Source organism: Gavialis gangeticus, unplaced genomic scaffold (assembly GCF_001723915.1).
Source record: "Gavialis gangeticus isolate Ggan-Ray unplaced genomic scaffold, GavGan_comp1, whole genome shotgun sequence".
In the NCBI taxonomy this organism is placed as follows: Eukaryota; Metazoa; Chordata; order Crocodylia; family Gavialidae; genus Gavialis; species Gavialis gangeticus.
Genome location: NW_017728994.1, coordinates 33,655,853 through 33,671,877, shown reverse-complemented (window position 1 = coordinate 33,671,877; position 16,025 = coordinate 33,655,853). Strand labels below are relative to the sequence as shown.

The 16,025-nt window shown below is 44.1% G+C and overlaps 1 protein-coding gene across 6 annotated transcripts in view; it reads left to right on the top strand.

Annotated features, from left to right (window-relative positions):
* ARHGAP22 (Rho GTPase activating protein 22) overlaps window positions 1-16,025 on the top strand; it is a 368,091-nt gene that overhangs the window by 204,886 nt on the left and 147,180 nt on the right. Inside the window, exon 1 of one of the 6 annotated variants that reach the window (XM_019502552.1) lies at window positions 3,520-3,757. The exons of the other annotated variants lie outside the window; for them this stretch is intronic. Within the exon in view, the coding sequence (XP_019358097.1) occupies window positions 3,706-3,757 (52 nt within the window). The 5' untranslated portion in view covers window positions 3,520-3,705. Of the gene's footprint in view, window positions 1-3,519; window positions 3,758-16,025 lie in introns of those variants that run through there. 6 annotated transcript variants of the gene reach the window in all.

Sequence of the window (16,025 nt, the reverse complement as noted above, 5' to 3'; positions counted from 1 at the left end):
GGGATGCTGGAGGACTGCAAATTGCTCATTTCATCTCCATGGAGCAGACTGAAGTTACCCTAACATGAGCTAATCCTAACCCTGACCCTAACCCTGAGCATGGCCTAGGGTTAATCCTTGCCTGAAATGGCGTAACTTAGAGATACTCAGAGGACACTTAGCTTAAGTTAACAAACTTAAATGTGCGGACCCTCACATTTTATGTGCCTAGTCTAAGTGGAACATGTAACTTCATGCTCAGTCTTTCCTCTGTATGGCTGAGATAGTAGTACTGCATGACAGCACAATGATGCAGTGAGATAAAAATACTTTAAAAACACTTTGTGGGGAGCTCCTTTATTTCAGTGATAAAGAGCCTGGAAATGCTGTCAATGGATTGTGTGTATTGTGTTTTATGTAGCTATGAAACTAGTGCTTTTGGGGAGAGAGGTGTACTATACCTTTACATTTCTAAGCAACTAGTGTCCATGTACAAAGTTCATCAGACATCCTGTTCTCAAAGCTTATGGCAGATGTATGCATGGTGCTCTCTTTCAGAAAAACTTTACTTTTAGTTATTCTTGTATAAAAGCCATTGTGGCTGAAGGTATTGGGTCAGTCTGTACCTATGAAGAAGCAAAGCGGGGAACTAGAGTAGTTCCCAGTTTAAAACTGGTACAGGAAGACTGATAGACTAATAGACAACCTCAGTCCAGCACACATCTCAGTATCTTCATTAGTCCTAAGGGAGACATTACCATTGTTGCATATGATCTGATCTTAACACAATGGGTGTTGTGAGATGTGTCTAATAATGAAAGGCTGGATTTTTCATCTAGGAAGCGGGGGACAGTGGGCTGCCCCTAGTTGTGGGATTCTGCCTAAACTAATGCTGTGTTCCAGGATAGTCTGTCCTATAGTCTGACGAGATGAACACCTTGCTGGCTAGATGAACACCTTGCTGGGGTCATTTGACCCCAGTGCTCTTTACTGCCATGGCAGGACGTCAGACTTGATAATCTGCTCAGGTCCCTTCCGACCTTACTAACTATGAAACTACAAGTATAGGGACAATAAACCCATCTTCAGCACTTCAGGCTCCCCCAGACTCAGGATCCTGCTGCAACATCAGGAAGATATGCTGAAACAACAGGAATATATTCAAATTTCTCACCACAAGGTTTTTCCTGAGATCCTGAAACTTGATTTTGGTATATAATACATAAGAAGAGCAAACAGATCCAGAGGGCTAGCATTAGCTGTCTGCTTCTGTAATGAGTATCCAAAGATATGGGTTATATGGAATTTGTGCTGTGTTTGAGAATGGCTTCCTACAGGTCTTCTGCCTTTCCACTCTGGACAGGAGGGTCCTTAGGGTGATTTTGGCTGTTGAGGTTGATAATAGGTACCAGATGCTTCCACCTCCAGGTGCTTGGTCTAAATGGACCATAGTTCGGTCATCAAAGGCTCAGTGTCTAGTTGGGAAGAGGCATTAAGTGGGTGTCCCTGGGGGTCTCTTTGACAGTTTCATTAATGTTTTGGATGATGGGACTGAGTGTACTCTTAGCAAATTTGCAGGTGACAGACACCAAGTTGGGTAGAGTTGCAGATACTCTGGAGGGCAGAGCAAATATACAGAATGTCCTGAATAAACTGGAAAAATTGTCTGCAATCAACCAGATGAAATTCAGCAAGGACAAATGCAAAGTCCTACACTCATGACAGAATAATTACATATACATACAGACGTGGGAATGATCGACTAGGCTGCAGTACTGCAGAAAAGAACTGAAGGGTTACAGAGGAGTGTAAGCTGAATATGAACCAAGGGTGTGATTTTGTTACAAAAAAGGCCAGCAGCATACTTGGTTGTCTTAACAGGGAGTGTCACTTGCAAATCAAGGGAAGTGACCCTTCTACTCTATTCACAGATAGTGAGACCACACCTGGAGTGCTGTGTCCACTTTCGGGCCCCACACTTCAAAAAGTATGTGGACATTTTAGAAAGAGTCCAGAGGAGAGTGACAACATGTTTTGAAGCCTGAGAAACATGGCATATAAGCAGCAGCATAACTAGGGATCAGGGGTTACCAGGGAAACAGCCACAGGTGCTACATTTGTAGGGGGGCTCAAAAATAGGTATTGCTGCCATGGTGGCTGATCGCGCCGCTGTCAGCACAGTGGCTGCTAGTGCTGCCTGGTGGGTCACAGCTGCCCTGATGTTCCTCTGCATTCAAGGAAAGGTTGGAAGAACTAGGATTATTTAGTGTGGAGAAGAGAAGACTGAGAAGGGATTTATTACCAATCTTCAAATACCCGAAGGTTGATTATAAAGGAGATGGAAATAGACTCTGTGGCTGTGGGGGCCAGGACTAGGGACAATGGTCACAGACTGCAGTGGAGGAAATGTAGCTTGGAAATTAGGAAGAACTTTCTGACTATGAGGGTGGTTAAGCATTGAAACAGGCTGCCTAGAGCAGTTGTGGAATCTCTGTCCTTGGAAACCCTTAGCATTTATATAGTACTTTTCAGCAAGGAGACCAGGAAGTGGTATTTCCTGTAGACAAGTCAGTATTAGTCTGCTCATTCTGATAGGTAGGATACTGAGGACCAGAGAAGTTAGAAGACTTGCTCTAGATCACAATCAATCCCATGGCCACCTTGCCTCTCCTTGGAGTTGACATTTACTCTGTGACTGAAGCTATGAGGAGGATGTTGTGTCCCAGGGAGAGGCCATCAGGTCTAGTGAGTACCAGGTAGATGGATGGGGCAGGTTGTGGGAGGGAGAAACATGCACTGTCCCTTTTTTCTAGAAAGAGATGGTTTGAGTGTCCATGGGGGATGGTGAGAATAAAGCTTCAGTCTTTTAGATTTTAAGATATAGGACTTAGGTTGAGAGAGGACAAAAAAAAAGCATGTAAGTGGCCTTTTATTTAGAGGGTTAGATTTTGGATGGAAACAAATGACATGATGGAGAGTAAACCCCATGGATTTATTGTTAATGATTTGTACTCCAGTAGCCCCAGAGATTCCCAAAGCCTTCATGAAGATAAATGAACTAAACAACACAGGAAACCCATGAGTTGGGGCAGCAGTATTATTTCCATTTTAAAGATGAAGAAACTGAGGCATGGAGATGCACACAGAGCGCACAGAGCAAACTGGCAAAGTCAGAAATTGAACCTCAATTGGCTGTTTCTCAGCTCTGTCCTGTAACCATTTGATATCCCTTCCTGCATGGAGAGATTGCTAAGAACAAAGAGCCCTAGGTACCCCAGTGTCATGGCATGAAGACTTATGGTGGCATGTTTTCCACTCTAGACAAGAGGTGGTTAATAGGCTTAATTTTTACACTTCTCAAACCTGATGTCATCTCCCCCTCCCCCCCATATCTCTGGTTGCTGTGGCAGCTGAGTAATGCAGAAGTTCTGCCTGAAAAAATGCTTCCTCCTTATATGATACTGTACATATTGTCATGGAAATTGTCCTCATTTCCCCGGAGCACACTTTAAATAACACGAACAGCAGTGCTAATGAGCAGAAAGATAGCTGCAATTCTGCCGTGCAACTTGGCATACTTTATCCGAGTCTGAATTCCCTTTGCTCATCATTGAGCATTTTAAAGATCCACTGTAATAATTTGCTTTCTCTCTTTGGTCCAGTCATATTGCTCTTAGCACTTGGTAATATAAGGTTAGCTTTGACTGAAACCTTGATATTGCAGCTATGCCATTTTTCACTGCCAAATATCTTAAGAAAAGCAAGTGTCTCCGAAAGGGTAAGTCATGATATTTTTAGTTTGTTGTGTTGTCTAACTTGCAGTCATGGGAAAGGATTTATTCTGTATTAACATGCAAAAGGAAAGGGTCTATTCGTGCTTCAGTTTGGTTAGCAAAAAGGGTTTTATTATGATCTGTGCATTTTTTATTTAAGATTCCAATGTATATTATTCTGCATTTTACATTCAGCAAGCTGACTAATCAGGAGAACGCTTAACTTTAAAGGCTGCATGCATTTTCTGCTACGCATATTGATCTCTTATTGGAGAACAAAAAACCAAACAAACAGGTATTTTTTATATGAGTTAGGTATGCTTCTGAAAAATACTCTATCATTTTCATTTGCCTTAACAAAAAGGACTTGCGTGTTTGTCTGAACTGAGTTGATAACCTACAACAGATAACAATGCAAAGCTGAAAGAAAACATTTCCTCCTTGCATCTTTCCTGCACTGGGAGAGATGAATGCATGATTTCACATAGGTTTTTGGTGGTTGTGATGTTTCCATTCAGAGTAGCCGTGTGTGCTTCCCTGGCAACATAATTGTCTTGCATTCAGATAGACGTATAGCTGTCTTTGAGAGCCTTTTGCCTCTAGCATTATAAAAATTAGCATTGCTTTAGACTTCTGTATGAGGAATTCCATTAAAATTGTGTTCTATATATTATTTCCCTTGTTCTACTGCTTATTTCTGTATTGTAATATTAATTACCTAGCCTTCAGTCTGGACACAGATTCTGCACTGAGGAGAATGATTACTTCTCCTAGCGGGATCAACCATCAGTTCCACAAGATCTGTTTAATGTACCTATCAAAGTGGTTATAGCAGGCACATCCTCATACCAACCCTGAGGCTGTCTTCCCCAATCCATTACTTGAATGGATGTGGGCTCCAAGGAAAAATTAAGAAGCAGAATCATAGGTTTTAATAGGTGATTTAAAGTGGAACAAAGGATTTTTAACAAATGAAAATTCTCCTTTTCACCAGCTGCTACTGTGTTTCTAGTCAGGGTGGTACTGAATAAGAGACCACGCCATTAGAATTAGAGAAGTCACAACATGAGATAGAGAGCTAAGGAAACCCACTTCCATTTGTTTGGTCTGATTTTGTAGTGATGACTTTAAATTCTGTGGAGATCAAAGCTTATATACATGTGTGTCTGAGTACATGTGTGTGCATATACATATTCAGAAAGCTCTAAGACTTGTGATAACAGAGTGTATATCTGTTAGAGAGAAAGAAAGGAAAAGAGAATTATTACAGTTAAATTATTATCTAGATGTAATCAGTGTTTTGATCCAGGTGCTTGCTCTAGGTGTTAAGGGGAGCATATATGTGCACATGTGCAGAAGTCCACAAAAGGACACAGGGTTTTTCTCCTCCCTCTTTCCAACCTGTGCTGGGGACAGACAGACACCTACTACTTGTGTCCCAACTTCACAAATTGTGTGGGTGGGAGTGTTTTTGTAGTCAGAGCCTAAAAAGAGAGAGCGGGAGGGCCAGGCCCTGTTTCTGGATGTCCTTTTCGGCAGTTTGAGGCTGGCACTGAGGAACTGGACAACCCCTCCAGGCAGGAAGTGCCAAGGCTGCCCTGGTGTGTGCTTTCTACAGAGTTTTGCCCAGCTTAGCTTGCTGCAAGCACGCACTGAAGGGCGTTTAGGCATTCGCTACATTACAGCCCCCCACCTCTTTGTGATAGGACAAAGTTGCTGTTTTAGGGAGGCAAGAGATGAGGTTACAGCTAACACTCCCAGACACAGAGATATATCATTAAATCTCCTGGGTGGTGTCCCTGGGAATGGACTGAGCATCTGAGTTTGAACCATTTAGACTACACGTCCTCCCAATGGCCACAGAAAGAGCTGGTGTGAGGGCTTGGGTTAGTTCCTCCCTTAGTTATGTGGCCAATGCTGTTGCCTCCTGTGCCCTTGAGTGGGCAGAAAAGCAAGCTGAGCCTCAATGAGCAATGGGAGCAGGCAGTTGCCCCAGTGCCCTCAGCAGCCACCTTGGCCATGCAGTTCCTATAGCTGTGGAAAGATCGGGCCTTCCCAAACGTCGTGGGAGCAGTGTTAGTGGTGTGGCTTAGCGCCCAACCTTGTGCAGCTATGAGGAACTGTGAATAACTGGGAAGAACCCTTGAAAGGGCACTGCGCTTGCAGTACCAGCTATGGAGGGCTGTGTATGACTTGGGCTTTCCAGCACTGCAAAGGTCAGCTTAGCTAATGACGACAGGTCTCTTGTCCTTAGTAAGTCAGTAACAATACACATATCTTCAGTTTGCAGCATGCCAAACCTCACTCCCTCAATGTGCAAGTACCCTGGTGGTACCTGGGCCACATCCCTGATGGCACTCCCCAGCCTCCAACACACACTACATTTAAAACAGACCTTTTGAGAGGTTCAATTTGCTCTCTCACTCCCTACCGTTCTGCACTGCTTCTAACTACTCCACTTTCTGGGGAGACTGGGTGGGGAGGTGCCAAAATCAAATAGGAGAGCCTAAATCCCTGCTCCACAGTGACTGAACTAGCTGAGTTTCTCTCCAGACTGTTTGAGGGAAGCTGGGCTCCTGGGAGTTCTGAGTATCTCCATCCAGTCATATTAGACATCCCTGCTACATCCCTCTGCAGCAGGCATGTTGTGTGTAAAGGGGTTTTACTGTAGTCTGAGGAAAGAGGGTGCTTTTTCCAGTAAGCAAATGTGATTGTTGAAAGGCACTGAATGATTGTGCAGTTGCATTCAAGTGAGAGTAGCTTCAGGCTCCGTTGCGTCCATCCGACTCCACTGGATCCATCCTTACGCACTGTTTTCCAAGTCTGTAGACAGAAACACATATAACAAGCCAGCAGGAGCAGGGTTGGGTGAGTACTGCCCGACAGGACTTGAAATGCCTGAGGAGCAAAGGACTGGGCTGTCAGGTCTAGAGAGGGGGAGGCCAGGGGACTAACCTCATTAGTAGAAAGGTGGAGGGATAGATATCATGATTGACCTGGAAAGGTCAATCCACTGTGGAGCTAGCAAGGGGCAGGAACAAGGTCCCCATCTCCCAATTCAGTTCTGTGGATGGAGTCTTGCTTGAGTTTACACAAGTTAAAACTTAAACTCAGATCTTCTGGCTCTCAAACCTGTGCCTCACCCATGAGGTCATCCTGCTTCAACTTGGTGCCACAGGGATCATTGTAGGATTGTCCCCTGTAGTGCATATCCCAGGGCTTGGGCAGGATTGTTCTAAATTACGTCTGAGTTTGTGCTTGCCCCAAGCCAGTCCTCCTCTCACTTTACCCTGCCCACCTTGACAACACCACCTCCTTTCTTCTGTCGATCTGGTTCCAGCTGTGCTGATGAGAGCCATGGTTACCTTGCTTTGTCTTTTCTCCATTCTTGGCATCATGTCTTTGTTCCTGTTTGTACCAACCTGCCATCCCCATCTACCTGTCCCCTTTAAAAGGGAACTGCAAAGCAAGAGCTTTATGGCCTGTTTTTGCTGCTTAACTCCCTCCCACAGCCATGTCTAGTGAAATTCTTTCCTGGGTCACAGGCTATGACATAATTTTAGCCCTCCATGTCAGATATCTGTAAAACCCAGAACTTTAAAAATTTTAACAGAAGCACTCAGCGAACAGGCGTCAAAATTTCTTTACTATTGGGTAATAAATGACCATTCTCTGCAATCCTGACCAGACATGTCCCATCGACCTCTTACAGATATACCCAAACATTTCCCTTCACCAGCTATCAAGGTCACGAGCAACAACAATTTCTTCTTTCCAGTTTGTCTCTAAAACCCGTGACTCTTTCAGAAGCCCTTCCACATTTCAACCTCAGTGACAGACTTGGTGTGCCTTTTTTTGCCTGCTCTGTGTTAATGAATTAAACAGCATTTGCATGCTCTTTTGGGTGAGATATGTTTGTCTCTCTCTGCATCCTGTCCAGTGTTTATGGTCCAAATCCTGAATAGTGCTGAGTACTTGGCTTCTAAGATAGCCAAATCCTGAAAACCATTGAGAGCATAAAAGCTCCTATTGATTTTATCTGTCTATTGATACCAAGGGGGAAAAGAAATTTCATTTCCTTTTCTTCCTTAATTCAAAAAACGAATAATGTACGTTTTATTGCCAAGCATGCCCAGTACTAGCACAGCCATAGACTTAGAGGACCTCAAACCTGGGTGACTGAGGAGCAGTTTCTGTTTCTAGCAGACAAGCCAGACAAGTGTTACTTTAAAAAATAGGGAATGCATTCACTCACGCATTTACGAGTGTTGCTGGTGTGATCAGCAAATGAAGTTTATGGGGAAATACTATGTGCAGCAGACACAGGGAACAGCTACCACTGACAGCATCTCTCTGGCTGCTAGCTGGGAAGAGCAGTTCTGGTGATGGTCAAGTACCGTCACTCTACCACAGTACAGGTTTCCCTCGCCAACCGCTGGGGTTAGGTTCCTGACAGGATGGCAAGACAAAAGGCTTAGGGGGAAAATGGCAGGTGGCGGGCTGATGTGTGGCCACAAAAAACCATGGTTACTCAAAACTGTATACCATAGTAGCCAACGTAGTATATAGAATATTAAGCGTGGATACTTAAAACCATAGTTGGCGGCAGAAACCTGTACAAAAATGACGACTCTCACAGGGCGCCATAACATGGTCAGGGGCTGGGAAATGCAGAACTCCATCCTGACGGAGACAAAGGGGAGTCAGTGCCAAAGTCAGAATTAAAATACAGGGGCTCCTGGCCATGTTACATTCCCCATAACTGTTGCCTTCTCCCCCTGACTCCTGGGGATATGTTGCTCCCTTCTTTGTGTATGTGAGAGAGGGTATGTTCAGTGAAGGGAGCAAGTGAGAGAGCTTCTGCGAGAGGAACCTTGCTTCCAGTTCTGCCTGTGGTTGGCCAGGGCTGGGCCTGGGAGAGTTTTGGAGTAGCCATTGTGATCTTTTAGGAAGGGGGCCAAAACTTCCCTACAGTGTAATACAGTTCTGAGCGGCAGCATGGCCCACTGTTGTGCATAGATGGGATGGGGACCAAGTGGAAGTGTAATACCAATGCTAGTCCTGTCTCTGGGGAGGTCTGGGAGCTACCTTTCCCCTTCCTTTGGTGGACGACGTAGAGAAACCAGAACAGATCATCGGGGCTGGGTTAAATTTGTCTTGTTGCTCCCTAAGGTATTGCAGTTCTGTGCACAGGAAGTTCAGTTTCTGAAGCTGGTGTCTGACTCCTCTCACCAGAAACCAGCGTCAAAGTCCACAAGGTGCATTCCAGCACAACCAAGCACCCATCAATGGGGCTGAAGTACAGGTTGGCATTTGGCAACACGATTGGAGCTTAGTACTGGGCAAGCTGGGATGGAGATTAGATACTGGCTGTGGGGTGCTGCAGTCTGCTGTTCAAAAGAGCAGAAAGGGCAGGAAGCAGTGCATAGCTCTCTTCTAGTCCAAACACTATACAAGGGCTTGGCACGGGCACCTGGGAGACACATTCATCATAAAGTAAACAGTTTAGGAAGCCATGCGGCTCCAGCGCAAGGCTTTGCCATTCACATTGCTAAAATATAAGCAGTGTCTGGTATTATCAAGCCTACAGGCTGTGTGGGCTTCAGGCCACTGCCTCCACAGGGCTCCATGACCCAGGTGCCAGCGAGCCCAGCGCTGCCAAGCAGCACAGTGTTTGGGTGGGAGTGCTGGCAACACGCTGCTTTCCTGCTCAGTGAACCATGCCTGTACTGGTGAGAGGACAACAATGATTTCAGCTCAAGAGGTAAAGTAATCCAAGCTGCCTGCTCCCCAGAAGCAGGAGCAAGGTGCTGTGTAGAGATGGAGGGCGTAGAGAGAAGCAATGTCACAACCTGCACCTGAATGGCAAAAACACCCCTTGCGCAGCTCGAAAACTGCCATTCAGATGCCTAAAGGTTAACAGAGTTCTATCTCGGTGCAGCAGTGCCAAATGAAAGCAAGTTGTGGAGCTTTATTCCTACCCTGCAAGGAAGGATTGGTTAAAATAAGGCTTTAATTCCCAGCTCTGCCACTGATTTCATGGGCAAGTTACTTCGCCTGTTTGTGCCTCAGATCCTCATCTACAAAGTGAGGGTAAGATTTTCCTATTGTGAGGTGAAATCCATTATTATTGTTGAAGTACTTCCCTACTGAGTCACTTTGTAACTTGGGGCAAGTAATTTAATCTCCCTGTGGCACATTTTCCCAATATCTGAAGTGGAGATACTAATACTTAAAACTAAAGGACTAATCTTTTCCATATGGGCAACATAAATTTCCTGTCTTTAATGCTGCACAAGCAGTTTATAATTTCCTCAGATTTATTCGTTATTCTAAATTTTTACCTAAATTGTTTCTATATTCGAATCTTGATTTTTAGGTTATCTGCGATGACCAGGCTGTTAATAATTATTTTCTAACACATGGAATTTGAACTGGGTTGGCATTTTTTGATTAGGCATGTTGGAAACAAAGTTTCGCTCATATTTGTGAGTCCCAAACATAGTAAGATTCTGTTGTGAAGACCTGTTATCGATGCATGACTACTCCTGAGCATCGGGCTTTATTTGGAATGAAAATTTAACAGATTATCAGCACTTCAGGGTTTATAGGAAGATTTCTGCCTGCACAAGCCACTGATGCTGTAATCTATGCTTATTTCTAAATAATAGTAATAATTAATAAGTAATGCTTGTATCCAAAGTTGCTTAAACCCAATGGGTTATAAGAAACAAGTTGAGATGACTGTTAAATCCTCCTCAGTAGGACTGTGGTGTCGCTGTCCCTGCTAAGTGAGGATGTAGGGTGTAGCTCCAGGTGCCAAAGGTCAGTCTTCAGGTTTGAAGGTTGGGGCTCTAGATTGCAGAGCAGAACTGATTTTGGCAGCATAATCTTCTCATTGCTGGGTTTGTATGATGTTTGAATAAAAATACTTGTTATATACAAGCTCTCTGTGCTATTTCTGAAAGGCCAATACGGCTGGCTGCAGATATATAATATAAGTGGCTGCTTGTGGCCCTGCCGTTTTGCTTCTTCGCTTTAGTCACATAGTCTGTCAGCTGCTTGTAGGCTCAATGGATTTCCCTCCATTAAAGGGATACCAGAAGAGAGTGGAGGAGAAAGCAATTACTAGAAATAGCATACAGTCTAAGTGTGGAGCTAGTGAATTTTCACTAAGAACATTTACTGTTGGTTGAATGTTTGCTTATACATAAGATTCTTTCTTGATTAACTCTTGACACCTAATTTCTGTGCCAGCTGTGAGCTTTCTGAAAGTATAAGGCTAGAAAGTGATTTAGATTGTAATGCAATCAAATATTCCACGCTGTTGATCAGCTTGAGCTTGTTTAATTTGTTCTCGCAACTTCTCTTCTTTCTTCTACTGTGCTGCAATTTTTCCTTTTAACGTTGTTTATGTTGGGAATTTTGTGTTGATCTTCAAGCACCACCAGCAGGCAACAATGTGGAAAATCTCTTTTCTGAAACTGGATAATGTATATGAATTACTTAACTTCACCAAATGCTGCGCGCTTTCATTCAGTGATAATTCTGATGATTTTTTTTTATTTTTGCAAGAACCCCTCTGGCTAGCAGGACTGTCTGTGTTCAACCTTTCGGTAAAGCTGGAGGCTGGCAGTGATATTACACTGTTTAGGATTGTAAGTAAAAGTGATGAATAGATTGATTTGCCAGATTTCTGCACCATCTTTTTAGTTTTATTGCATATTCCTTAGCCTACCAATAAATGTTGAGGATAGAGTAACAATTCCTGCTCTTAGATCTTCTCCTTCTGCTCTACTGTGCAGCGCATCTGCTTATTTCATGTAAGTGTCAACACAAAGTGCAGCTTGGTTTTCTTTCACATATTGCAAATTATTTGTCTCTGTCCTACAGTGCACATCCACAAAGTACTGATGCATCAGTTTGTCAGGTGAATGCAGTAAGCTGAACCGAGGCCTTCTGGTGATGCAGTAAAATGCAAACTGAAGCATAGCAACTTTATTTGGCACTCTTAATCAGTTTTCCTGGTATTCTAAGCCAACACAAAAGCCAGACTTGCCAAGAGGAAATAAGAATGGATACATTAATGGATCAAGATTTGGATCTAAATACAATGTAGTTTTAGTGCAAGGGAAGGCTTTGCAGGATTAGGATTTCATGGATAAACACCACATGCATGTTAGCTGGTAAAGCATCCTCATAGGAAGCAAAAACTGCTGCAACTTCTGATGCCCTTGCTGGATTATGACGTTGTCTGTCATAGAGCTGGCAGTTGTTCTGGCATTTTTTCCTGCTCAACTTCTTGCAGTTTTCCATTCAGCTTTCAAAGGCATTCCATTCAAGTCCTGTAGTAAGCGTAGCTTTAGGCCTTCATTTCTAGGTCTTGACATCCTCTCACTGAGTGCTTTTTCAGTGGCCCCTACAGTTCACCATAACCACCTTTGATTGTCTTGCGGCTATAGGTCTATGATACTGTGTGATACACAGCACCATAAATTTCAAAGCGGTATGGCCCTGGATTTCCCTGGGCATTTATGTTTGCTCCAAATGATGCAAACACTATTGTATTATTGTAGCTTCAGATCTTGTTGAGGGTAGTGCTTTGCAAGATCGCTACCTGGGGTAATCAGTTTCTCAAGGGAAGCTGGTGTATGCAAATCTGGCAAATTTACTTTCCCTTATGGCAATGTCTTTGAAGTGTTCACCAGTTTTCTCACTAATAAAGTGTCTTTCACCACACTACTGACAAACTAGCAACATATCACTGTTCTCAAATGCAATGGTATTTAAAGTAGCTGAAGCACAAATATTGAAGAAACTGGTGTCCTCTGGACAGACTTTCGTTGTGCAATTGTTATATTGTCCAAATGTGCACAAACAGGGTCTACATCTTATCTTTGCTTCTTCTGTTCATCTTTTCCTATTTGCACAGTGCAGTTCATTATGAATAAAGTGATTTTCTTTGTTTTCATAATATTCAGCAGCAGCTTGCTTGTTCTGCTGACTTTAGTGGCAACTTGGTAGCATTTGCCATTTGCATGCTGATGGATGTCCTGCTGGCAGATTTTTTGTTCTTGGTTTTCTGTTTCAATATTTTATGCAAACACAGCAAGAGTAAAGATAGATAATATATATTTAAAACATTAAAATATAGTCACTTAATCAGCTATTTATAAATTAGAAATAAAAATGTGGTAACTTGAGCCATTACTTATAGCGTAAATTATTAAAAAAAACCCCCAAAATAATTAAGAAAAACAAAACAGTTGCAGTTAAATATGCTTAAAAGGCACACATGCAAGGTTTATTTGAAGTAGGTGGTGTTAATGTGTCAGATGATCCAGTGGATTTAATGTGTCAAGACAGTTCTGTTTTGTGTGAAGACTCACAGTGGACTAAACCCTAGCACAGCCTGCTTGCTTAAGAGTTCATAGGTGGCACACAAGTATGTACTGCATTGCATACTACTTTTTCTATGGCTGCTTCTTTATTTCTCACATTTTTCAGACTTTGTGATTTTTGAATTTTGTGCAAATCTATACTCTCTAAGCCTTAAAACGGTACATAATGTGTGGGTTTGCAGTAAGCACAAATACCTTAAAATGTTCTTAGATTGTCTACTCCTTAGCTTATTGGTATATAGATTTAATCATCCCCACCCCTGCACCCTCAGTTTGGCTGAGACGAATCCTGCAGCCAGTGGAGATTTTTCTCTCCAGTTGTACAGCACCCTGAATGCAAGCCGTTCTACTATCTCAAGAGCTTGCTCCTTGAATGCCAGCACTGTGCTGCAGATGCATAATTCATTCTCCAGAAAGCCATTGTTTTAATGTAATATTAAAGAGGCAGAGGCTCAGCAGGTGTCCCCGAGAAGGAAGGCAGCACCCTGTAAGCAGCTGCTGCTGTCTAAAGGCTTATCAAGTTCTCTTTGTTTTGAAACAGAACCTGGAAGGCTTTTTAATATACTGAATCATTGGCTGTGCAAATGTGCTCTCCCCATTGTCATCCGGCTTTAACCATAGAGACAGAAATCCTGTAACAAGTGCTTTCTCTCGGGCAGGAGACTGCATTAAATTCAACACTCTTGAAAGGGATCAGGCATAGCAGAGGGAGAAATATCCATGAAGATATGCTCTGTTTCTTTCTCACAATGTGCCCAGTGGACCAAGGAGCCCACCTCCATCTGGGGCAGTCCTATGGTCTTCAGTGGGTTTACACCAAGGACTTTTTGCTCCTATGGCTATAGAAACTGCTGAGACTTGTAGACATAAAGATAGCATCCCAAGTTCCAGAAAATCTTATTTCTCACCCCATGCTGGAATTCTCTGATGTTGTTTGTACAGCTGATCCATTGTGTGCTAGGTCATGATTATTAAAGGTGCTGACATTTCAGCCCTTGAGGTTTTTTTTCTAAAGAACTGGCACAACACAGGCAGCAAGAGGCAAGACAGGGAGCTCCGGAAGTGAAGACTTTGTCTATTTCCATGTCTGGATGGCACCAAGCATATTGGTGGTACTACTAAATGTGCATGATACTAACCAAGCTTCATCTCCATTGCCTTGCAAATGTATTTTTAAACCCAACCTGGAGGGAGTTCACCTTCCATGGCTGCTTACAGATGTAAACCTTCCCCCCGCACCGAGACATTTTACTTCAAACTCTTCTTGCCCCCACACCAAGCCCAGTGCATGCCCAGAAAAGGCATCATGTTAGTTGGACCTGGCTGGCCCAATGTCTGTATAGATTGGGCACTTCAGCAGGACTTTTTTGGTGATTTTGTCTAATAGCTGATTTAACCAGTTATTAGATAAAAGCACCAAAAAGCCCCACTGAAGCACCTGATCTATACAGACACTGCGGATATATGTTCAACTAATGTGCTGCTTCTTCTGGTAAAGGCCTTTTTTTTCCCTTCCACATCTGTCAGCGCTTCATGGCACATTCATCTTCTGTTCTCTTAACTGAGATTCCCTGCCAGAGTACCCGACATTAACCCAAGGCTTTGTACCTGGGCATGGGTGTAGGCCAGGGGTGGGCAAAACGGTGGATCTGGCAGGTGGCTGGATTCCATTTCCCAGGAGCTCCTGCCCATGCCGCTGTGGACAGTTTCCATGGAGACCCCAATAGCAGTGGCACTGTGACAGCATGGGGCATAGGTTTCCATGGAGACCAGCCCTCAGCAGCGCTGGCAGAGCATGTGGTTGGGCAGGGAGCTGCTGTGGGGCCTGGGCTGGGATCTTGCAGTGGTGCATTGGCTGGAGCTGGGGCAGAGACACAATCCTCTGCCTGCACACCTCTGCCCAGGGCATGCAGGCAGTGGATCGCAGATTTGCCCTGGCCCTGGACCATGCGGTCACCACTGCAAGATTCCAGCTCTGGAGCAGCGCCCTGCCCAACTGCACTCCCTGCCAGCACCGCTGGGGCTGGTCTGCATGGAAACCCTGGCCTTGCGCTGTCACTGTGCTGCTGCTGCTGGGGTCTCCATGAAAACTGGCCTCAGCAGCGTGGCCAGGGGCTGCTGGGAAATGGAGTTGGCCGCAGGCCCAATCTGGCCTGTGGTCCAAACTTTGCTTGGACTTAGTCTAGGCTAACCCAGGTGTGACCATCCACACTGCAGATTCACACTACACTTGCCTCATCGACCCTGGAGGCCATGCTGATATGTGTGAGGCACTACGAGTCCTGTGGGTACATCTCAGGGTTTTCAGCACTGCAGTAAACCTCAATGGTCTAGGAATTTTTTGCAGTGTATTGTGGGAGAACTTGTCTGTCTTTTATGGGCCCCTGTGTGGAAGCACTGTAAGCCTTCAAAATGAGTAAAATGAACAACTTTTGGCTTGGCATGCTCTAGACTTCTGTCCACAGCATCCATTTCAGCTGTGGGCAAGGCATAGATCTAGCTCAGGACAATGACCACTTCCAGATATTTGCATTAATGCAAGTCACACTTTAGTAACAGGAAGTTCATACAGGGCATGATATGTAGGACAGAGTGTTCTGGCAGTGACTTGTTGGACTGAGAAGCTGGAGAGATTGTTCACTCTGCATGTAGGCATAGCTGAGCAGAGGCAGCCTATGCAGGTGTTAACAGCTTTATATTCCCTCTGTGCTCACCTGTATTTCTGGAGCAGTTCCACAAGCACACAGGGATGGGATTACATTGTTATGCCAGACCAAACATGGGTCCAGAGCTTCTGCTAAAAGAAGGCCATCTTCCTGGAGCTATGTGAGAGGTTTGGTTCAACACATGAGCATGTAACTGAGAACATATT